Source organism: Aquarana catesbeiana, linkage group LG05 (assembly GCF_042186555.1).
Source record: "Aquarana catesbeiana isolate 2022-GZ linkage group LG05, ASM4218655v1, whole genome shotgun sequence".
Taxonomy (NCBI): Eukaryota; Metazoa; Chordata; class Amphibia; order Anura; family Ranidae; genus Aquarana; species Aquarana catesbeiana.
Genome location: NC_133328.1, coordinates 251,558,281 through 251,583,523, shown reverse-complemented (window position 1 = coordinate 251,583,523; position 25,243 = coordinate 251,558,281). Strand labels below are relative to the sequence as shown.

The 25,243-nt window shown below is 46.3% G+C and overlaps 1 protein-coding gene across 1 annotated transcript in view; it reads left to right on the top strand.

Moving 5' to 3' along the window:
- TRIO (trio Rho guanine nucleotide exchange factor) overlaps positions 1-25,243 on the top strand; it is a gene marked incomplete in the record, with an annotated part of 1,361,655 nt that overhangs the window by 1,008,631 nt on the left and 327,781 nt on the right. The window contains 1 exon segment of the mRNA XM_073630705.1: positions 3,487-3,572. Within this exon segment, the coding sequence (XP_073486806.1) occupies positions 3,487-3,572 (86 nt within the window).

Below are 25,243 nucleotides of genomic sequence, written 5' to 3'. Positions count from 1 at the left end.
CTCTCTCCCCCCCTCTCTCCCCCCCCTCTCCTCCCCTCTCTCTCCCCCCACCTCTCTCCCCCCCTCTCTCCCCCCACCTCTCTCCCCCCACCTCTCTCCCCCCCCTCTCTCTCCCCCCCCTCTCTCTCTCCCCCCTCTCTCTCTCCCCCTCTCTCTCTCCCCCTCTCTCTCTCCCCCTCCCTTCTCTCTCTCTCCCCCCTCTCTCTCTCCCCCTTCTCTCTCCCCCTTCTCTCTCCCCCTCTCTCTCCCCCCCTCTCTCCCCCCCTCTCTCTCGCCCCCTCTCTCTCGCCCCCTCTCTCTCCCCCCTCTCTCTCTCCCCCTCTCTCGCCCCCTCTCTCTCTCTCCCCTCCCTCCTCTCTCTCTCTCTCCCCCCTCTCTCCCCTCTCTCTCTCCCCCCTCTCTCCCCTCTCTCTCTCCCCCTCTCTCCCCTCTCTCTCTCTTCTCTCTCCCCCCTCTCTCTCTTCTCTCTCCCCCCTCTCTCTCCCTATTTCCCCTCTCCCTATCTCCTCTCTCTCTCTCTCTCTCTCTCTCCCCCCCTCTCTCTCCCCCCCCTCTCCCCCCCCTCTCTCTCCCCCCCCTCTCCCCCCCCCTCTCCCCCCCCCCTCTCCCCCCCCCTCCCCTCCCCCCTCTCTCTCTCCCCCCTCTCTCTCTCCCCCCTCTCTCTCTCCCCCCTCTCTCTCTCCCCCCCTCTCTCCCCCTCTCTCTCTCTCCCCCTCCCTCCTCTCTCTCTCTCTCTCCCCCCTCTCTCTCCCCCCCTTCTCTCTCCCTATCTCCCTCTCCCCTCTCTCTCTCTCCCCTCTCTCTCTCCCCCCTCTCTCTCTCCCCCCTCTCTCTCTCTCCCCCCCTCTCTCTCCCCCTCCCCTCTCTCTCCCTCTCCTCTCTCTCCCCCCTCTCTCTCCCCCCCCTCTGTGTCTCCCCCCTCTCTCTCTCTCTCCCCCTTCTCTCTCCCCCCTCTCTCTCTCCCCCCTCTCTCTCTCCCCCCTCTCTCTCTCCCCCCTCTCTCTCTCTCCCCCTCTCTCTCCCCCCTCTCTCTCTCTCCCCCCTCTCTCGCCCCCTCTCTCTCTCCCCCTCCCTCCTCTCTCTCTCTCTCTCCCCCCTCTCTCTCCCCTCTCTCTCTCTCTCTCCCCCCTCTCTCCCCTTTCTCTCTCCCCCCTCTCTCTCTTCTCTCTCCCCCCCTCTCTCTCCCTATCTCCCCTCTCCCTATCTCCCCTCTCTCTCTCTCTCTCTCTCTCTCTCTCTCTCTCTCTCTTCTCCCAAGACACGGGAAATTCTTAGAGGGGTTGCCACCTTGCTGGGCCCCAGATGTTTTATTGGCTGCATATGTCTGATGGGTGAGTAGGGTGCCCTGGAAGTGGTGCCGATGAACTATGTGCTAGATCTGTCCATCTTTTTGTAGCCATTTTTATTGCTTGAATTTTTTTTCCCATTATGGGCGTGATTGGGGTCTCAGGTGTAAGTTTCGCCTAAGGCCTCACAAAGCCTAGAGCCGCCTCTGTGTTCGGGGTCAGATTGGGAACGGCAGCTATACCTGTGCAGCCATTGCATCCCAATTGACTTAAATGGGACTGCCTGTAGGGGGATGCATGGAACACCTGTGCATCCCTCTGCGGGTAAACATGGCCCTCCATGGGCGTACACTTTAGTATGCCACATGTGAACGATGCTTTAGTAGCAATTTAGCAGGAATTTTGTAAGTTATGTTGTGTTTATGTGCACTATTAATGATTTTAGTGTATTTTTAGCGAAAAAAATATTGTTTTGATAAACAATTGCGCAAATATTGCGCTGCCTTAAAAATCAGTAGCACCTTCTTTCTATTCTACTGGCCATGTGCTTTCAGAAAATGTATTGTTTGGGGGGACTTTAACAAATTTTGAAAGCTGTAAGTGAAAAATGAAAACCTCCAGATTTTTAGAGAAAATTTTGGGTACGTTCGATTTTCATCATTTTGCAAAAAGGCGCAATTTAAAATTTACAAATATTTATTAACTCCATACAGGTTAAGCTTTTGAATTTAGTAGGGATTTAGCAGGAATGTTGTCAAATTAGCTGTGTTTTTATCTGCTACTAATGGTTTTAGTGTATTTTTTGGTTGATAAACATTTGCGCAAATACGGGTCTAAGAAATCAGAAGCACCTTCTTTTTATTCTAGAGGTCATATGGTTTTGGGGGTCTTTCACAAATTCTGAAAGCTGTAAGGGAAAAATGAAAACCTTCAGATTGTTAGAGAAATTTGGATATTTACATTTTTGCGTACGTTTGATTTTCACCTTTTTTTTCAAAAAGGTGCAATGTAAAAAATACAAATATTTGCTATTTATTAACTTAATACAGGTTAAGCTTTTATATTTAGCATGAATTTTGTAAAATTTGCTGTGTATTTATCTGCTAATCATGATTTTGGTGGATTTTTAGCAAAAATATTGTTTGATAAACATTTGCGCAAATATCGTTGGACCTAAGAAATCAGTAGCACATTCTTTTTATTCTACTGGTCATGTGCAAGAAAATATATGGTTTGGGGGGTCTTTTCCAAACGTTGAAAGCTATAAGTGAAAAATAAAAAAGCAAAGGAAGAATTGCAAAAATGTTTCTGGCCACCTGAGTGTAAAAATAGAGCACAGGGCCTGGCAGTGAAAAAGTTAAGTATCGTACAAGATGTTCAAACCCTTTTTACTCCCGTGCAGCTAAGTGCCCTATATACTGTATGACTTCAGAGTTGCTGCAATCACTTAGTGTCATTTTTAACACCAATATACATCTGTATATGTGAAAAACAGTGCCGCACCACTCCTTTCAAAATAATGAAAAAAATATTTCTGGGTGTCTTTAATAATTTTGTAACTTTATACTGTGCGTTTAAATCAATATAAAAATGTAAAATGCGTCTTTGTTATTCCACTCCTTTATGGTGCAGTTAAACACTGTAGGTGTTTCTTTCTTCACTTTCCACTATGATTTGTGCTCAAACGCCAGATGTGCTCTCATCTTCTCTTTTTGATCTTTATTTTGCAACAGGTCAAATCATGCCCGTTTCCCCTTAAAGGATTTGTCAGCCTCCAACTCCAAAAGGTGCATGTTCTCAGAGTAAAGAGAAACCTAAAAACTCCATAGTGCCTTATCACTTTAAAAACATTTATTAAAACCAATTTCACACATTTCCACTTACATGTATAAATGCACTTAAACTTTATGCACCAAGGATGTCAAGCACCTCTAAAACCGTTTTTGCAGGGCTACCAGCAATCTGCACACATATACCTTTAATAAAAGGCCACTTCATAGTTCATCTCCACTTGATGACATCACCCAAGCCCCGCCCAACATGTTTTGTCACCAATCACGTAACTTTCTCAGGAGGATCATATATAGATTGTACAAGATGTTGTTGCACCTTTAACCAAAAATGCATTAGAAAATGTTTTACTTGCGTTTGCATTTTGCATTTTAATTTGCTTTTTATTCATTTTCTGTTAGATGCCCCCGCTTACTGGTACGTCCTACTAGTTCTGAAACTCCAAGTGCAGCTGAACTTGTCAGTGCTATTGAAGAACTTGTCAAAAGTAAAATGGTAAGCAAAATTGATCAGATAACAAATGGAGGGTGGCATGTGTGAAGGGACTATGAGAGCTGATATGGACTTTCCCATGTTAGAACCATTGGCAATTGTAGTACTATTTGTACTACAAAAATAAATATCCAGAACAGAATTGCAAAATGCAACAATGGTTTAAAGCGTGCATTTGCCAGAAGACTGCCAAGCAAAATAGGAGAATTGGAATCTTTGGTGCATGAAGGAAACTATGATTTATTTGGCATGGTTGAATATTACACAAGTGGGCTATTAATATTCCTGAATATTCTCTTTCAGAGGGACAGAGTTAAATGAAAAGGTGGTTGTGTCTGTATGTGAGAAGTGATCTCACAGCGCGTTAGAAAGAACACTTTGTGGATAGAGTGTGTGATGGTACTGAATTATGGCATTATGGCTGGAGCCTCATATGGGTGTGCATAATTCAATGTTAATTGTTGGAATTTGCTAAAGGCCACCAAGTGTTAAGGAGGAGGTTGAGACACAGCTCCTTGTACATATAGAAAGACCTGCAAGAGTTGGGACAGTGATAATAATGGAGTATTTTTGGTACCCTGAAAATGCATGAGGTTGAGGGTGAAGTTTCTACAGTCAATGATGATTTGGGGAGCCATGTCATCTGCTGGTGTTGGTCCACTGTGTTTATCAAGTCCAAAGTCAGCACAGCCCTCTACCACTTCATGCTTCCCTCTGCTGACAAGCTTTATGGAGATGCTGATCTTATTTTCCAGCAGGACTTGGCACCTGCCCACACTGCCAAAAGTACCAATACCTGGTTTAATGATCATGGTATCACTGTGCTTGATTGGCCAGCAAACTCACCTGACCTAAACCCCATAGAGAATCTGTGGGGTATTTTTAAGAGGAAGAGCAGAGACCCCAGACCCAACTATGCAGGGGAGCTGAATCCCGATATCAAAGTAACCTGGGCTTCCATGCCACATCAGCAGTGCCACAGGCTGATCGCCTCAATGTCACGCTGCATTGGTGCAGTAATTCATGCAAAAGGAGCCCTGACATGGACATACTTTTCCGTAAGCCAATATTTCTCTAGTCATCTTCCAGGACGGCACACCTGAGAGATGAGAGGCTCCTCCCTACAGGAAACACAATCAATCGACAGCTGTTTTAAGTCCCCACCCTTCCCCTTGATCCTCAGTTTTTGATTGTGTTTCTCCCTACACAGCGAAACCGTTTGTTTTTTTCAAATGACCCGAAGCCTGGCGCTGGTGGTCCCCCCCTGGGAGCCGGACCAAATGCCTGGGGAAGGCCTACGGCCACATCACCCTGAAAGTGAAAGAGGGCGCCGCCTGCCCGATCTCATAGGATCTCGGAGGCAAAGCAGGGTCGGGCCTGGTTAGTACCTGATGGGCCTCTGGGTCTGGCAGGATATAATTATCCTTCCTGGGGGGTTCCCCTATCCTTTCCTCAGGGGGGGCAGCAGAAACTGGAAGAGCCCCCCTGAGAGCTGAAGGCCCCTGGGTACAGTGGTGTCCCCAGAACTTCAGGGGCCTTTTTCCTGTCTCCCCCCCTTACCTGTCCGGGCGTCCCTTCAGACAGGGGTGCTGACTGTCAGTTCTTTCCAGGGCCCCCGACTCCTGGGCCCCTGGTAGCCCGCGTGGGCTGCTGGGGAGGGCGCCGCTTGAACGACCCGCGTTCTTACCCAGGAGGGAAGGCTGAGAGTCAGCAGGAGCAGGCGCCCACATCCTCCTTTCGAGGAGGCACCAGTTCACTACGGTGGATGTCTGCCTAAACCACCTCCAGAATGGAATGAGGAACGTACGGCATTGCCCCCCCCCAGGTGTATATACTGACTGGCAGGACACAGCCTAACCTTGCAGCTCCCTATGGGGACAGTAGTTGGGGGGGGGGGGCACTTTGGCGGCTATCCTCCTTGCGTGTGGACCATAAGGATGGAAAAGCAAGCCCGGTGGCTGTGGAAAAAGGGGAAGACTACAACGGTGAGTACTTTCCTTTACCTTGGGAATTTAGCTGCAAAATCCCCAATCCCAGCCTGATGGTTTCTGGGCATTTGAGATAATCTCCCCTGGGGTCTAGATTCAAATAGCCCAGAAGCTTCTGCTAAAAACACCAGCTACAGCTCCCTCTTACATCAGAGAGGCTGTATGGTGGACAAGTGGTGCAGAGGAGCGAGTGTGCCTAAACCACCTCAGATGGGAAAGAGGTAGGTAAGGCATTTCTTCCCCTTCCCCCTGTATTTACTAAGTGGTGCAGTGCAGGACCTGGGGTCTGCATAACAAAATAGCCCAGAAGCTACTGCTAATACCACCAGCCACAGCTCCCTCTTACAGCAGAGACACTGTGGTTATCACAACAGTAGGTTTCCAACACTCTCCCTACATGTCCGGTGGTGGGACATTAGTAGGGATGAATAGAAGGGGGGGAGGACCTGGTAGATACAAAGAGTTCCTTACAGGCCAGGTATACCACTGAACAATTTATGGATTGTGCAATGGTTGAAGGATTCAGGAGTAAGTTCTCCTGGTCAGCAGGTGCACTAGGTTATATGGCCCTATTAGCCCAGCTGCTAGGAATCTGAAGCCATAAGCCCCAACCTCCCACTCCACCTTTACATTGTGGTTATATTGAAGTGCAGGAGGTAAGAAAAACCTTTTTGTTGGTTTGGGCTGCAGTCAACTCAGTGACAGATCTAAAGGCGATTTACCATAAATCGCTTCCTATATCCTTTAATTAAGGATTTTCTGTGCAAACATATGCAAGAGCTAGATAGATACATGATTGCTTGTTTAAGGCCTGCAGGTGGCTATTTTCCTCCAGGCTAAATTGGTGATCACCTTTTCTAGAGGCTGTCCTAAATTGGTCTCTAGGGCGGGGCTCATTGAGACTTTAGTTTCTGATCAGCCCCACCTGTGTGTGAGCTGACCAGCATTTGCTCAGTCTACGGAGGTAAGGTAGGACAACAGCTACTATAGTAAGGTGTCTAACCATTTTTAGAATTTGTTCCTTCACTGGGGGGTGAAGTGTTAGTATCTACAGCCCAGGCTATGCCTAGGGATCAAATTGCTCTGTTTGGTTATTGCATAAAGGGATTCACCAGTAGACCTCAGTAGTGAAGGTTTGTCCTTGCTGGGATATTTTGTGGCACAGCAGAAATACACATTGAGATTTGTGACATCTCTGCTCATAAGGGGTATAGTGCTGTACATCAGAAATGCACTGCACTGAAGCTTTGTTGTTGTCTGTTATATCCTAAAGGTACTACCTTATTTGGCTACAGATCAGAAAAATACAACAGGGAAGGTGGTCTGTACTTTCTGGTCTTGTGACGCATGGCGGAAATGCACATCATTGAGTTTTATGACTGCTCATATTTGTTATATTGCTGCACATCAGACATACTCAAAATTGAGTTCTGTCTGGGGTTTTTTGTGTCCTGTATTACTGCCTTATTGGTTGCTTATTAGAAAGGCAGTAGTGAAGATTGATGGTCCTGAATTGTGGGGAAATACAAATTGAACCTGTGCCAGGGGTAGTACTGGTACTGCCTTTTGGTAATAGGTGCAGCCCCGCAAAGTGGCGTCAGGCTGACAGTGCTATTAACGGCAAAGGTTGCCGATTTTAGGCATGCGATTTTACATGTTGAGTCGCATGCCAAATCCCTTCAATATGGATGTGCTATCTCTATTCAGATTGTTATATTGTTGCACATCAGATATATACAAGATTGAAGGTTGTCTGTCCCTTTTATGTCTTACATTTACTGCCTTATTGGCTGCATATCAGAAGGGACACAGCAGTGGGGTTGCTTGTCCTTTTCTGATTTGTTTTTACTGCCTCAGCAGGGAGACACATTGAGGATGGTGGCGTATCTGCTCAGTATTGGTATATTACTACACATCAGACATACACAAAGATTGAAGATTGTTTGTGTCCTGTATGTTCTATATTTACTGCCTTATCGGCTGCATATCAGAAAGGCACAGCAGTGAGGGGTGTCTTTTCTGTTTCTCATTGTTCTACCTTGCTGCTTCTTAAGGATACACAGCAGGGGGTTGTTGGCTGCACGCCTCCAGGGAGATACAGCATTGGGGACCCCTCGCTTGTTCAACCTGAAAATTGCAAGTTACCTGCGACCTGTGTAATCTTGAGGTCTGTGGATCCAGAAAGCAGGGTCTGCTTGGTGGCGCCGCGACCTGGAGTTGCACAGACACAATTGGTTCCCATTGGAAGCCATAGTGTATGACTTTTCTCTTGCGTTTTTGCAGTTGCAGGTTGGGTCGCACAGGTGTGGGAGCCCTAAGTTTCCCTTCTGGTTGAGGTTTTGCTACACACAAGAATAGACATCATGGAGTTTATTGCCTTACTTTGCAATACACCAGAAAGATCGCAGCTAGGAAGGCTGTCTGTTTTTATGTGGCTGCACAGCAGAAATACTCAATATTGAAGCTTGTTGGTGCTTTCTGTTTCAGATTCCCTTACCTTACTGCACTTCGGAAAAACACAATGCTGCAGGTTGCTTGGGTTCTTTCCATGTTGGTTCTATGTGACTGCACTACAGAACTGCATAGCAGAAAAGATATTGTCTTGTTATGTTGGTTTAGCTAGCCAGTACCATATTGATCTTATAACTGTATTTGGTGGTTCATCAGAAATACGCAACATAGAAGTTTGGGTCTTTCTGTCTTATATTTATTGCCCTGTTTTGCTGTACATCAGTAAAACTCCACCGTAAACAGGACTCCCGTCCTTTATGTGGATGGATGTATGTATATGTATATATATATATATATATATATATATATATATGTATATCTCTATCAGTTAGGACCTAGCTAGCTGCACTTCAGAAACACGCAGCATTTAGGGTCGGTTCACACTAAGGCAGCAGGACTTACAGCGCGACTGCCTCAGGCGACCCAGGACACGACTCAGCGGCGACTTGCGAAACTACTTCTGTATGGAAGTCAATGCAAGTTGCCCCCAAAGTCGTACAGGAACCTTTTTTCTAAGCCGGAGCGACTTGCATCGCGCCGATTTAGGCTCGATTCACACCTATGCATGTTGCTTTTGAGCGTTTTTGGAGGTTTTTTTTTCATGCTTGCCGCGTTTTTGAGCCGCGTTTTTGCCGCGTTTTAGCGGCGTTTTTGCCGCGTTTTTGCCGCGATTTGCGTTTTGCGTTTTTTTTTTTTTTTTTTTCTTTTTTTTTTAGTCTTACAAAAAAATTACAAAAAAAAAAAAAATAAAAAAAAAAAAAAAAAAAAACGGCAAAAACGCACCAAAAACGCTGCAAAAAAGGTGCACTTGCGTTTTTGATGCTTGTCCATTGAAAACCATTACATGCAAAACGCTGCATTTTGCATGAGAAAAAGTCCCCGACCTTTTCCAAAAACGCGGAGATACAAAAAAGCATTGATGTGAACATGTTCCATAGGAACCCATGTTAAAAAATTCCCGTGCATTTCTGCAAAATGCAAAATGCATCAAAAAACGCGCTAGTGTGAATGGGGCCTTAGAACGGCTCCATTGCACAGAACAGGACGCTACTTGTCAGGTGACTAGGTCGCCTGACAAGTCGTCCCAGTGTGAACCAAGACTGAGGGTTTGCATGTGTCTTAATGTTTTTACAGATTGGCTGCACATCAGAAAACCAGACTGTGAGGACTGTTTGTCTACATTGAAGTTCAGATTTGGGTCTCTCCCATATTTGATATGTTGGTTTAGCTAGCCACACTCAGATACACATTATTGTCTATGCTTGTGTCCTTTTTGTCTAAATCTATTGTGCTGGGTCCACAATCTATGATCTTTTTTAATTTGTGATATTAATAATGCATGTATCACCTTTTGTATTTCAGCCCTCTTTTCCGTGGAGGGGCCTGGAGTTCTGGCGGCAGACGTCACATGTCAGAAAGCCTCAGCCCCATACATTCAGGAATGCTGGAACCATTTCCTAGGGTTGAAGCCCAGTAGGGTTATAGGACACTGGAGGAAGGCGATAAAGAATCACCCTGCTTAGTAAGAACTTGGGAAGTTCTGTTCAGAGGAGTATTATGACCTGAAGATGAAGTATAAAGATGTCCACCCGACCGAATAGGTTACGGCTCGGTGCATGGCCTTCATCTCACCCTTCTAGCAGAACTAGATGTAGCAGTATAAGTGTTATACTCCTGCTATGAGCTTTATTCTCCTGAAGTAGGCACTTTGGCGTAAGTAAAGCCACAGAGTGGGCATGCCTTAAACCCAGGGATCAAGCCTCGGTTAATCTATTACCCTTAAGTAGGCTTCCCTTTAGTCTTGGCTGATGTAAAGATAAAAATGAACAAAAAAGGTTGTCTGTTAGGGGCCCACCTTTTTTTGCAGTTTTAATTCCCTGAACAGGGTAGTGTTAGACAGGCCCTCTTAGTGATCAATTAGTGTCCTTGTCTTACAACACAGGTCTCTGATTAACCTTTAAGGGTTCTAAGTAGCACCTACAGGCACAATAGGCCAGGGTTGTTAGATGTGTGAGACAGGCAACATTGATAACCTACAAGTTTAACATGTTTTCTGATTCCATCTTTAAGAGCCCTCTCCACCTAGGTCCTGCATCCGAAGCAGAGAAGGCAGGGACATCGGTAGAGTAGACATGCAGACCAGCTGCATGATCCAGCTATAATACCTTCATCAAGCATATGGAGTGGAGGTAAAACTCACTGCAGAACCAAGGTTCGCCAAGAGGGTCTTGCAGTGGTCCCACCCTAAGGTAGGCCTGAGGTACTTGATTATCCTCTCAGGTGTGCCGTCCTGGAAGATGACTAGAGAAAATTGACAGTTACTTACCGATAACTGTTTTTCTAGGATATCTTCCAGGACGGCAGGCCTACTTCCCGCCCGTTGGAGGAGGGAAAATGGTAGAACACTAGAAGGTGAGTACCTATGAGGAATGATTTCCCTTGTGAACCAGGTTCAGGAGTTACTTCTCTACAAACTGAGGATCAAGGGGAAGGGTGGGGACTTAAAACAGCTGTCGATTGATTGTGTTTCCTGTAGGGAGGAGCCTCTCATCTCTCAGGTGTGCCCTCCTGGAAGATATCCTAGAAAAACAGTTATCGGTAAGTAACTGTCAATTTTCTGTATTAAAGATCCTTTTTTTTATTGGTATTTTGTAACATTCTAATTTCCTAAGATACTGAATTTTGGGTTTTCACTAGCTTTAAGCCATAATCATCAAAATTAAAAGAAAGAAATGCTTGAAATATATCACTCTGTGTTTTTGAGATGCACCTAAACGTGGAGGGAGTATTTTGCGTTGTATAAGTCTTTATGGGTATGCCCTTGTTTTTCTTTCATGGGCCTCTGTCCTGGCCTTTTCTAGTATGGTGTGGAGAAGCCACTAGCCTTGGACCCAATTAATGGTCAGGTGTCAGCATTGGTCATTTTGTTCCAATATCCCCAGGCATCTACACTTGTCCACACTTTCATTCAAGGTGTTACGCATATTGCCCCTCCTCCTGTAAGGCCACCGTTGTCACCTTGGGACCTTAATCTAGTATTCTCGGTTTTGGGTAAAACACTTTGAGAACAGCAGAAAGGTAATTCTGCTGACAGCTTCCCAGAAAGCTGCTGTTCTAATGGACATAACTTTGGCATGCATAATGTAGGACTGGCTATGTTGTTCTTCATGAAGATAAAGTTGTTTTTGCCTCAAGACTTTTTTTTTCTGAAAGTTGTGTGAGCCACCTTAAAGCGGAGTTCCACTTCCGCTCATCGGATTCCCCCCCCCCCCTCCGGTGTCACAATTGGCACCTTTCAGGGGGGAGGGGGGTGCAGATACCTATATAATACAGGTATCTGCACCCACTTCCGGGTATAGCTAGCCGCAGCTAGCCGCAAACTCCCCGCCCACCCCCCGTTGTGTTGTGGGAAATACACAGTTCCCACAACACAACGGGGACCAGTATAGAGGCGCAGCGCGACTCGCGCATGCGCAGTAGGGAACCGGGCAGTGAAGCCGCAACGCTTCACTTCCTGATTCCTTCAGTGAGAATGGCAGCGGCAGCACCCGAGGACCGAGGGATGGTTCGGTTTCGGGTGCCGACATCGCTGGACCCCGGGACAGGTAAGTGTCCTTATTTTAAATGTCAGCAGCTGCAGTATTTGCAGCTGCTGACATCTAAAAAAAATTTTTTTTCGCGAAACTCCGCTTTAATAAGGACATTGTGCTTCCATTACTGTGTCCCGAAGCAGTCCACTCTAAGGAAGTGCCCCTACACTTCTCTGATGTAATTAAGACACGAGTGTGTTGTAACTGTATGCCATGACTGTGTTTTATAGGACAGAATTGCTGTTCTTCGTTGTAGAGGGCCCATGTAAGGGCCTTGCAGCATCAACTGCTATAAACTTGTGCTGGATTTGGCAAACCATTATACGAGCATATGCCTTCAAGCGCTGAGAACGACTGTTTCCTGTAACGGCATGCTCCCGGGCATCCATATCACAGTTTTCTAACTCAGTCACTTGTTTGTCAGTTCATATATTCACCAAATTTTACAAGCTGGATGAGACAGCAAATGCTGATTCCAGTGTTGGCTGTAAGGTTTTACAGTGAGCAGTTTTACTGGACTGTATAATTTTAAAATTTTTCTATCCTATATATTTGCCTGCCCCATTGTGACACTACTCTGGTCTCAGTGATGATCTAAACAAAGTTGTGCCCTCCAATGAATGAAATAGAAATTAGGATTTCTTTTTTACTCCCCATAAAATGGAAAATTGTATCAAATTCTTACCGTAATTTTCCTTTCCGTCAGGAAAACCATGGTAGCATATTAGTGATAGAGCTCCGCCTCTTCACCACTCCCTCAGGACCAGTGAATAGCATAAAAGGGACTAATTAGCCGCCCCCCTCCCCCCATTATTTGTAACAAGCTACATACCAAAATGTACAGGGTGGGTCCGTATTCTGCCATGGTTTGGCGTCAGGAAATGAAAATTATGGTAAGTATTTGGTACAATTTTCAGTTTTCCTGATTTCAACATGGCAGCATACTAGTGATAAATAACTAGCTGACAGGGTGGGTTCTACTTGCCAAATCAATCTTTTAATTAGGATGGGACAGAAGACTGAATAGTCCTTCCTCCAAAGTCCACTGATAACAAGGCTCCCGGGTCTACACCGTAATGATTGAGCAGGTATGCTGGGATGACTATGATACCTCTCTACAGATGGATACCATAGATGCTCCCGGGCTCTGGGCTGCCTATGTGGCTGCAACCGCCCTGGTAGAGTGTGCCGCCGCTGACCGAAGCTCACAACCCCTCGCCCTATATGCATATACAAGCCTGCTAGAGTCCAGGCAGTAACCTCTTTTTCTTGATTTCTAGCTGGACCGCCAATATGCTTAATAGATGACCTGAAAGGAGCAATTGTGAAAAGGTACTTTACAGTTCTGAAAACGTCCAATTCGTGTGACTTTCCTGTGTGATGTTCCGGAAAATTAGGTAATGCCCAGATGTCTGTTGTATCAAAGATAGCAACAGCCCTCTATATAAGATGATCTACAAGACAACTTTATTCTTTCTGGAAAGAAAACAATGTTTTTTTTTTTTGTTTTTTAAGCTGCAAGAGCTTGAATCTTAGACAACCTTCTGCTTAAGGTTCTTGCAATAGAAACTCCCTTGTAGGTAATGGCCTGAACCAAACACTGCTCTGTTGGAGCAAAGCAAATGGTTGAACTGACATGAGATCCGGCAACACCAATAGATCTCACTGGGAAAGACTCTTTTCCTTGATAACCGAATCCTCACAACTGCCTTCAAAAGTCATGCAAACCGAAGGATTCTTGGCCCATTTAAATTTGTTATGGCCAATATAGCCGACACTTGCAAGCTCAGTGATGATAGACTAAGGCTCATGTCCCATCCGGCCTAGAGGAAGTATAGAACAACTATCACAGGAGGAGCAGTAGGATCAATGCCTCGCTCTACGGAGAAAACGCAAACTTGTTCCAGATTTAGGCATAGATGTTGTAAGTGGAGTGCCTTCTAGCACTCAACAAAGTAGAGATCGCTCTGGAGCAACCTGAGTTTCCCAGCCTGCCCTTTTAGCACCCTGCTTGCAGCCCCGGTCTGCATATGTGTGGAGGGGAACTGCCTTCTGTATCCTGAAGTAAATGGCCAGGGAAAACCGAGGCCTTCATGGCCAGTATGGAGTAATGTCCATGGCAACCGTATTCACCCTTGACAGCCTCAAGAGGAATCTCATTTTGAGAGCTGTTGGGGGAAAAATATATAGGCTAGATTGCAGCTTCCAGCTCTTTCGAGACTACCCTCCTTGGCTGAGAATCTCCACTTGCCTTGACCGACAGTCCCTCGCAGTGCGCCTTCCAAGCTGTCTGGCCAACATGATTCGTAACAGTGATCCAGTCTAAGGGTTCTAATGGGCCCTAACTTCCTCAAGGTCTTTCCATCACCATGGACCGCTACTCATACTGAGTGACAATGTTATTAACTGTTCTAGATCCTGTTTCCTCTCTTGCCCTAAAAAATTCTAGTTGAAACTGGCGCTGGTGCCCATATGCCCAAGGAATCATCGGTATGCATGACAACGTTGTGCCCAGAAGACTGGTAATTTCTGGGCACATCTGATAACCCAGCCATATCCTGGGGGTATATATGAGGACCTCTTGGTGCGACAATTTTTCCAGTCCTCTGGATAGAAGAAGAATGACGTCCAGGTAGTGGCAAACCCGGAGACCCTGCTCTCTGAGTGGAGCTGACACGGCACTGAGACCCTTGTGAACATTCTCAGAGATATTTTTATGCCAAAAGGTAGGCTGTTAAAGTGGAGATGCGTATAACTGATCGCCAAACGTACTGATTTTGGAAAGAAAAGGAAAAGCATAAATTTGGGATGTAAGGATAGGCATCCTTGCTGATGATCCAGCAATAGCATCCAGCCATCTGGTTGTACTGTTTAAATGGACTCACTTTTAAAGATCTCCAAGAGGGTCAACAAGGTTTGACCTCTTACAATCTGAAACAGGACGCTAACCACTGTCCCCTACAAACTACAAACAGGGTTGGGTGGAAGTCCTGCAATCTCTCCTGTGAATGGGACCAGGAGGACGACCCCCTGAGTCTGAAGTGTCTAAATATTGTAGCAGCCCATCCGCTGTTGCGGTGGATTTGGCAGCTCTGTGGGTGAAGTGGTCTGGAGGAGGAACAGTGAGGAATATCCCGAAGTGACCATGAGTGCCTAATACTTTTCTCCAAGGATCTGTACAGCATGCTGTTGAGAAACCGATGAAGCGTGCCCTCTGGCTCTTACCTTAAGAGTCTAGGCATGCGTCAAAAGGGCTAGTAGGTACCTGCGGTATACCCAAGGATTTTGATTCATGGGCCTTGTGAAAGGTTGCCCCTAGAGGAGCGGAACCTGCCAGGAGAAACATTTCTTTTGCTTTTTGCTTCCGGTGTTATGGGAGCAGATCAGACTTACCTCCTGTCACTTCCGATATGGCTGTCTCCAGTTTCCTACCAAACAGAGATCTTGTGCCATAAAGTGACTTGCACCAATTTTGTTTCTAGGAAGTAAGACGTAGCCCAGTGTCTCAACCATAGGGCCTCCCTAGCCGTGACCTAGTATAGAATTGTCTTGGCCAGGTACCTGGTTGAGACTATTGCCGCTTCTGCAGTAAAGTTTGCCGACACATTCATCTTGGCTAGGGCCCAAATATCAGCCTTATGGATTTCCTCCCTAACTGCTGTGTCTGTATCCTGGGACCAGAAACCTAAACCACTAGTCACCAAGGTAAGGGCCACTGCCAGATAGCAGGCCCCTCTTGGCCGCCTCGTTATCGGACTACTGCCGCCTTTACTGTAGGCATGGATTTCAGCGATGCTATATCCGGTTTCTGCCAAGCATAAAACTTGTATTGAAGGAAAAACCCTCTCCAGACTTTTGCCATTCCTCGGTTTAAATCTCTTCCCTAAATGGAAAAGGGATTGCCATTTTGAAAGGGTAAATATGACTGTCTTTTGACCGATGTAATGGCCAGCATGACTGCCTGGATACACAGTTTCGCAAAGGAAAAACTGAAGCCAAGCAGCTCCGGGTCTTCCTCTGGTGAAGATGTGCTACTATTATCTGCAGGCTGCCCCCCTTGCCAGGGTAGCAGAACTGCAGGCTGCCTGGCCGGGGTAATTTTAAAGTGAATTCAAAACAGAATCTTGTGCCACCCTTATAAATAATAGACATTTGGCGTTACTTGTTAGCTGCAAACGCCTCCAGGCAGTCTTTACTCACCAGCCTCTAGGGCATAGGCACTCTGCGCCACAGGCCCTGCAGGACTCTTGCTGGGGCACTGGCTCTGGGGAAGAGAAGCTAAGACATCTTCCTTGAAACTTATCTCTTGAGTGGGGGCGGCATCCGAGCTATGCTCCTCTGAAGAACGTCCGCCTTTCCCTGGCTCTGATCTTTGAGAGCGTGGGCTGAAGCAAACAAAGCAATCCGCATGAGAGGGCACTCTTTTCCTGAAAACTTACCGATACAGTGGTCCCCACCCTAGGTGTTGAGGGCCTTTGTATGGGCGGTGACTGACTCATGATCTGGAGAAATAGGATGGTCAGCTGAGATGAGGAGAGCTGAAAAAGCGACAGGAGGAGAAGTAGTTAGAAGAGAAAAGGATTCCCCTTTCCTTTTTTTTTTTTTTTTTTTTTTTTTTTTATTTATTTAAAAGAAAATTAAAACATCTATATATGTATTTACACGTATACATATATACAGTAGCTCACAAAAGTGAGTACACCCCTCACATTTTTGTAAATATCTTATTATGTCTTTTTATGTGACAACACTGAAGAAATGACACTTTGCTACAATGTAAATTAGTGAGTGTACAGCTTGTATAACAGTGTAAATTTGCTGTCACATAGCCATTAATGTCTAAACCGCTGGCAACAAAAGTGAGTACACCCCTAAGTGAAAATGTCCAAATTGGGCCCAATTGGCCATTTTCCCTCCCTGGTGTCATGTGACCCGTTAGTGTTAAAAGATCTCAGATGTGAATGGGCAGCAGGTGTGTTTAAATTTGGTGTAATCACTCTCTTACTGGTCACTGTAAGTTCAACATGGCACCTCATGGCGAAGAACTCTGAGGATCTGAAAAAAAGAATTGTAGCTCTGCATAAAGATGGCCTAGGCCTGTGATGGCGAACCTTGGCACCCCAGATGCTTGAAACTACATTTCCCATAATGCATCATGGGAAATGTAGTTCCCCAACATTTGGGGTGCCAAGGTTGGCCATCACTGGCCTAGGCTATGAGAAGATTGCCAAGACCCTGAAATTGAGCTGCAGCACGCTGGCCAAGACCATACAGCGGTTTAACAGGACATGTTCCACTCAGAACAGGCCTCGCCATGGTCAGCCAAAGAAGTTGAGTGCACGTGCTCAACGTCATATCCAGAGGTTGTCCCAGAAGGAAGCCTCTTCTAAAGATGATGCTCAAGAAAGCCCGCAAACAGTTTGCTGATGACGAGCAGACTAAGGACATGGATTACTGGAACCATGTCCTGTGATCTGATGAGACCAAGATAAACTTGGTTCAGATGGTGTCAAGCGTGTGTGGCGGCAACCAGGTGAGGAGTACAAGTGTATCTTGCCTACAGTCAAGCATGGTGGTAGGAGTGTCATGGCCTGGGGCTGCATGAGTGCTGCCGGCACTGGGGAGCTACAGTTCATTGAGGGAACCATGAGTGCCAACAGGACAGCAAATGTACACTTATACAAGCTGTACGCTCACTACTTTACTTTGTAGCAAAGTGTCATTTCTTCAGTGTTGTCACATGAAAAGATATAATAAAATATTTACAAAAATGTGAGGGTTGTACTTTAAGTTAATTTTTTTTTCCATTAATGTACACACAGCACCCCATATTGACAGAAAAACACAGAATTGTTTACATTTTTGCAGATTTATTAAAAAAAAAAAAAAAACTGAAATATCACATGGTCCTAAGTATTCAGACCCTTTGCTCAGTATTTAGTAGAAGCACCCTTTTGATCTAATACAGCCATGAGTCTTTTTTGGGAAAGATGCAACAAGTTTTGCACACCTGGATTTTGGGGATCCTCTGCCATTCCTCCTTGCAGATCCTCTCCAGTTCTGTCAGGTTGGATGATAAACGCTGGTGGACAGCCATCTTTAGGTCTCTCTAGAGATGCACAATTGGGTTTAAGTCAGGGCTCTGTCTGGGCCATTCAAGAACAGTCACGGAGTTGTTGTGAATCCACTCCTTCATTATTTTAGCTGTGTGCTTAGGGTCATTGTCTTGTTGGAAGGTAAACCTTCGGCCCAGTCCGAGGTCCTGAGCTCTCCGGAGGAGGTTTTTGTCCAGGATATCCCTGTACTAGGCCGCATTCATCTTTCCCTCGATTGCAACCAGTCGTCCTGTCCCTGCAGCTGAAAAACACCCCCACAGCATGATACTGCCACCACCATGCTTCACTGTTGGGACTGTATTGGACAGGTGATGAGCAGGGTCTGGTTTTCTCCACACATACCGCTTGGAATTAAGGCCAAAAAGTTCTATCTTAGTCTCATCAGACCAGAGAATCTTATTTCTCACCATCTTGGAGTTCTTCAGGTATTTTTTTTTTAGCAAACTCCTTGTGGGCTTTCATGTGTCTTGCACTGAGGAGAGGCTTCTGTCGGGCCACTCTGCCATAAAACTCCGACTGGTGGAGGGCTGCAGTAATGGTTGACTTTCTACAACTTTCTCCCATCTCCCGAATGCATCTCTGGAGCTCAGCCACAGTGGTCTTTGGGTTCTTCTTTACCTCTCTCACCAAGGCTCTTCTCCCCCGATAGCTCAGTTTGCAGACGGCCAGCTCTAGGAAGGGTTCTGTACATCCCAAACGTCTTCCATTTAAGGATTACGGAGGCCACTGTGCTCTTAGGAACCTTAAGTGCAGCAGAAATGTTTTTGTAACCTTGGCCAGATCTGTGCCTTGCCACAATTCTGTCTCTTGAGCTCTTCAGGCAGTTCCTTTGACCTCATGATTCTCATTTGCTCTGACATGCACTGTGGGCTGTAAGGTCTTATATAGACAGGTGTGTGGCTTTCCTTAATCAAGTCCAATCAGTATAAACACAGCTGGACTCAAATGAAGGTGTAGAACCATCTCAAGGATGATCTGAAGAAATGGACAGCACATGAGTTATATGAGTTTCACAGCAAAGGGTCTGAATACTTAGGACCATGTGATATTTCAGTTTTTCATTTTTAATAAATCTGCAAAAATGTCAACAATTCTGTGTTTTTCTGTCAATATGGGGTGCTGTGTGTACCTTATTGAGGAAAAAAATTATCTTAAATTATTTTAGCAAATGGCTGCAATATAACAGAGTGACAAATTTAAGGGGGTCTAAATACTTTCCATCCCCACTGTGTGTATGTATGTATGTGTATATATATATTACACACATACACGTGCCATACCTGCAGCAGGGGGCACCAGAGGACGTGTGACTGTGCAGGAGGGAGCAGAAAAGAGAGACGGGCTGGAACCATGGTCAAGGGTCCTATCATAGTCCACCCACTAATACCTATTGAGGCCATTAAACTGTCCCAGGAGAGAGAGAAAATCTTTTAGTACGTTTTCCTGCACTAATGACATTTAAGTACAATATGCCCTCAGCTAAAATGGCGCCCGGGTTGCCGGCCAGCACGCATGCGCAAGTTTGCGCACTGACGTCACTGAGTGCACCCTTGGCCTAGAAATATAGAGCTAGGCGACCACGGGCAGCAAGGAACAGAGACCCCACTGGGCAGGGTAATGTGAATGGAAATGAGCCACTGCTGGAGGAGAGAGAAAAACAAATGGCAAAGGAAGTGAGAGATCTAAAGGGAGACATAGGTAAAGGCGACCCTGTATGGCACAAGGGCCAAGAAGTAGAAAGAAAGCATAGCTGGCCCCCATATTCCACAAGTGCTGTAGTCACCAATTTTTAACGGCAGATTTTGTTCCTAAAGAGGAAACGCTGCAGGGGCCCCATCAAGGTTCCACAGAAGGGGCTCCCGGGCTATTTAGCACATTTAACAGCCCGAGCGCTGGAATTTCGTGCTGAAAGAGGCCAGAAACTGCACTGAGGCAGAGGTGGGGACAAGTACTGCTTACCCTTCACTGGTGCGTTAAGGTATGAGGAAAAAAAAAATGACGGGCGGCTAACTAGTCCTTTCTATTTCATATATCATGGGTTAATATTCATTACCTGCTGGGTTATGCTTCATCTCCAGGTGAATGGACACTGGAAGACCAAAGGTCTTTAGACAGGAAGTGATCCCCTATATAACCCCTCCCATACAGGAAAAACTTCAGTTTTTTACCAGTGTTTGCAAGGTGGATGGCACGGTTGTTTGAGCTCTCTGAGCTCCGGGTCTAGTCCCACAAACGGTACTTAAATGAATCAAGGGATTGATTGATCCATTTGACACAGGCTCTATATGCTTAGATAAATGGTACCCGAGCCTCACCCAAGAAAACTCAAGATCCTGCGAGGTTTTTCCTGTAATGCGGCCTCTGGGAGCTGGACCCTGCGAAGTGCAATTTTGGACACCACAGCGCTAAGGCATTCCTGCAGGGTGCTATACATGTCCAAGGGAGTGGACCCTAAACATGAAAAGGGTACCCAGTCCTTGAAGGTCCTCAAGGGACAGGAACCCGCCGTGATGGGTGAAAATTGGGCTTTTAGTTTCTAAGCTGCCCTGCGCCTGGACGGGTAAATGAAACCCCTTTATTTACTTATTGTGGGGTGTCCCAGTGATTGTAACAATCAGTCAAGCTAGCTAGAGGATGGACACCTGTGTGCGGTCACCATACGGGGGAGTTTTGGTCTAGCTGTGGGTGTTTGCAAAGTGTACCTTTTTTTCGCTTGTATCTGGCTGTTTTTTACCTGTATGATTGCGCGCAACGGTGTGCCATTTCGCCTTGGTTGACCATGGTGTACGTGCGTTCACAAGAGCACCGCTGGGCTCAGCAGTTTGTTCGTTTGGCGGCCATGGTGCATGCGGCTTCGCCGCACATGCACCGTAACCTTTATCTGGGCGTATGAAGATTTGCATAATTTGCAAAAACAGCCACGCCCGTTCACCGGGACCACGTATGCACAGAACGTTCCAGCGCACATCCAGCTTATTTAATCTGTGTATGCCAAGCATGTGGTGCTTCCAGAAGGCAGCTGTGGGACACAGAGCAGGCTCTGAACCAGTAAAATCTGAGTAATCTCTAAGGTCAAAACACAAAAAACAAGATGAAGAGTGGCGCTACCCCCCTACAGTGGGGCTTGAGGTAGGTGACCACACCCCCTCTAATATAATACAAGGATCCTAAATCACAGTAGTTGAAAGTGGATTACCAATGTTCAATAATAGTAGTCACACAAAAACATCAATTGCTTAAAAAGAGGAGCTGGACTAACACTACAGGGAAGGGCACACCTATGTTGTCAGTAGTTGCTGATGAACCTATTCATATCCCTAGTGTTGTATCCCCTGAAGGACCAGAGACTTCCAGGCAATCCAAGCCGCTGTGCCTATCTGGTATTGTGCCTACAGTCAACGCTGCTGCTTCACCCTTTATCACCAAGGATGAACTGTCCTCGGCCCTAGACGGTTAGAGCACAGGATTGTGGGCACAATTGCCTCCATCCCGCAGGGTGGCTAGAAGTGTGACAGATCCCCCTCCCGGGACCCTCCTAGTTTGGAGCTGGAATGGGTTGAGGATGGGGAAGGGCTAAAAGCTCAGGATTCTGTGGAGGGCCTGGCGGATGACTCTACTTCCAAGCAATCTGGACAAGAAGATATCCAGTTGTCTGCCTCTCAGTCGCAGAGGCTTTTGATCCTGACTTTTACCGAAATGGTTCAATTCTGCCTTTAAGTTGCCTCTTGCAGAGGTTACTGAGCTCCCCTGGTCCTCTTTGGGATCCCTGAGGCCTCTTCAGGCCATACAGGCTTTCCCCTTACACCCTCTGTTGGAACAGACAGTGTCAATAAATTGGAGTCATTATTAAAGGCTTCCTATTCTTTGACCAGTTCAGCTATTCAGCCAGCTGTTGCAGCAGTTGGTATCTGCCAGTTTGTAAAGGATCAGGTCAGGACCGGTAGGATGATGTGGCTGAAAATAAGACCGATATTCCTCGAGCTCTGTGTTTTGCTGTTGACGCCTTAAAGGATTCAATACAGCAGGTTTCTCGTTTGGCTCTCTTGTCTGTACATATGCGCAGACTTTTGTGGCTTAAGAACTGGTCAGCCAAGCTTCCTTGTAAAAAGTTGTTGGCAGGTTTCCCCTTTCATGGGGAACACTTATTTGGTGATCATTGGGCACAAATCTATCCAAAATATTTCCGGAGGGAAGAGTTCTCTACTTCCTGTGAAGAAAAGCACCAGGTGTCCCGCATTTAGAACCTCAGGGACTGCTTCCTCAAATGTCTCAGCACCAAGGCAGTTCCGCCACCAACAGGGAGCTAGAGCCAGTGGCAAGCCGCAAGGCCAGAAAAAGCCCTGGGTCCAAAACTCTTCTAAACCCAGAACCAAGCCCTCCTTTTGACGGGACGCCCCCACTCTATTGCGTGGGGAGAAGGCTGCTGCACTTTACGGACATTTGGAGAACAATAGTTCAGGACGAGTGGGTCACCTCAACTATATCACGTGGTTACAAGCTGGAGTTGTGGGGGGGTTCCCCCTCAGAGGTTTCTAAGATCCAGCGTTCCCTCGGATCCAAGAGACTTATTGCTTCAGGCACTATATCATTTAGTGTGTCAAGGAGTGATTGTAGAGGTTCCTGTATCCAAAAGGGGCACGGGTTTTACTTGAACCTGTTTATGGTTCAAAAGCCAAATGGAGACATGAGGCCCATTTTGGACCTAAGGTCCCTGAACCGGTATCTACTGATAAAGTCCTTTCAGATGCAGTCTGTCCGCTCAGTAGTAGCCTGACTCCAGATGGGAGACTTTCTAGCCTCCATCCATATGAAAGATGCGTATTTACATGTACCTATCTTTCAGCCTCATCAGAGGTTCCTACGATTTGCAGTAGAGGAATGTTATTTTCAGTTTGTGGCTCTACCCTTCGGACTTGCTACAGCTCCACAGGTGTACACAAAGGTCCTAGCACCAGTACTGGGTCTTTTAAGGGCCCAAGGGATCTAGATGCTCTGGTATCTGGACGACCTCCTGCTCAGAGATCACTCATTACAGGCTCTAGAACAGAGCACAGTGCGGTATTTGGAAAGCTTAGGCTGGATCATAAATGCCAAAAAAATCAGCCTTGAAACCAGCTCAGAGTCTAAAGTATTTAGGTCTGATCTGTGAAATACCGTCCAAGCAGGGGTATTTTTGCCACCCGTAAGGGTCTGTGCCCTGAAGGATCAAGTGCGTCAGATAAGGGGCACCAGACAACCCTTCATTTGGCTCTTTATAAGTCTTCTAGGGAGGATGGTGTCCTCCTTCGAGGCAGTGCCCTATGCCCAGTTCCATTCCAGGCATTTACAACAAGACATCTTGTTGGCTTGGAACAAAAGAGGGCAAGCCCTCTATCCAATGTTCTTATCTCCTCGGGCAAGCTTAAGCCTAAACTGGTGGTTGCAGGATCAGAACCTGCGAAAGGGAAAATCCTTCCTCCCGGTAACTTGTAGAGTACTGACTACAGATGCCAGTCTCTCAAGCTGGGGAGCGACCCTAGAGGATGGCCGGCTTTTCCTCTACAGCCGTGGATTTCTGTGCAGACAGCGCCCTTGCGTGAAGGACTGAGGAAAGCAGGATCATCATCACCAGGACTCACCCTTGTTGGGACCCACATGCTCATACTTACCACTTAAATGTAAGTTGATAACCTTATGTATCGTTAAATTTTTAGAAACGTCTACACTGAGGCGCCTCCTTCCTTGTCTCTTGAACCACATACTAGTCTGGGCAGAGAGACATGTGCCGATTCTATCAGCAGTCCATATCCTGGGAGTAGAGAACTAGATGGCAGATTATCTCAGCTGCCAGCAGATCTGCCTGGGGGAATGGTCCCTACACCCAGGGGTGTTCAAGGAAATTTGCAAACGTTTGGGATGGCCAGAGGTCGACCTGGGTTCAACAACAAGCTACAGCAGTTTGTGTCTCTAACAAGATCTTCTGGCAATTGGAGCAGATGCTCTGGTAGTTCCATGGAGCCAGTACTCCCTGGTTTATGCTTTCCCTCCGATCCCTCTCCTTCCATATTTGTTGCGCAGGATTCTGAGAGAGGGGGTTCCAGTCATTCTGGTGGCACCAGCCTGGCCCAGAAGGCCCTGGTTCCCGGAGATTGTGAGACTGGCAATAGACGGGCCATGGACGCTTCCACATTGCCCTGATCTACTGTCTCAAGGTCCTATATTGCACCCCAATTTACAGTCTCTAAATTTGATGGCATGGCTATTGAACCCAGGGTGTTAAAGGATTGTGGCATCTCAGGACCAGTGGTGTCTACACTAGTGAATGCTATAAAAGCTGTCCCTAGGAAGATCTATCATAAGGTCTGGAAGACTTATATTGCTTCGTGTGAAGTCAGAAAATGGCATCCTCAGAAACACTTAATTTGGCGAATTCTCTTTTCTATTGTCTGCTGTGGAAATCAGATTGGCTTTGAGTACAGAGGTCAGATTTCGCCCCTGTCAGTATTCTTCCAAAGGCCTTTACATAGTTCTAGTTAGTCAGGTTGAAAAAAGACACAAGTCCATCCAGTTCAACCATAAAAAAAAAAATAAAATAAAAAATATCGTACAATCCAATATACCCAATTCTATACCCACAGTTGTTCCAGAGGAAGGCTAAAAAACCCAGCAGAGCATGCTCCAATTTGCTACAGCAGGGGAAAAAATTCCTTGCTGATCCCCCAAGAGGCAATCGGATTTTCCCTTGATCAACGTTACCTATAAATGTTAGTACCCAGTTATATTATGTACATTTAGGAAAATATCCTGGCCTTTCTTAAAGCAATCTACTGAGCTGGCCAGAACCACCTTTGGCGGGAGGCCTTTAGCCTCCCATTCACTGGTTCGAACCTTTATGCAGGTGGCAACTTGTTTGCTTCTCCCCATTAGGTCACCTATGTGTCCTTGGGACTTGAGCTTGGTGCTGTCTGTGTTACAGAAACAACCATTTGAACCTATCAAGGAAATTCCATTAGACTTGCTGTCATGCAAAACTAGCCTTCCTGATGGCCATCACCACGGCTAGAAGGGTGTCAGAGTTGGCTGCCCTTTCGTGCAGGGAACCAGGCTTAATCATTCACCGTGACAGGGTCGTGTTACGACCTGTTCCATCCTTTTTGCCAAAAGTGGTGTCAACCTTTATTTAAATAAGGACATTATTTTGCCTTTTCTTTTTTCTCTCAGCCTCGTTCAGCGGAAGAGAGACGACTGCATTCTTTGGACGTTGTCCGGGTAGTCACGGTTTATTTGTCTAGATCTGTGGAGATCCAAGGATCAGACTCCTTTTTTGTTTTACCAGGCAGCTTCCATTGCCAATTGTGTCCGCCAATTGGTCATTCAGGCGTATGGTCTGAAACGTAAAGCTCCTCCCTTTGGGGTGAGAGCTCATTCTACCAGGGGTGTAGGAACCCCCTGGGCTTTTCGCCATCAGGTATCTGTGGCTCAGATTTGTA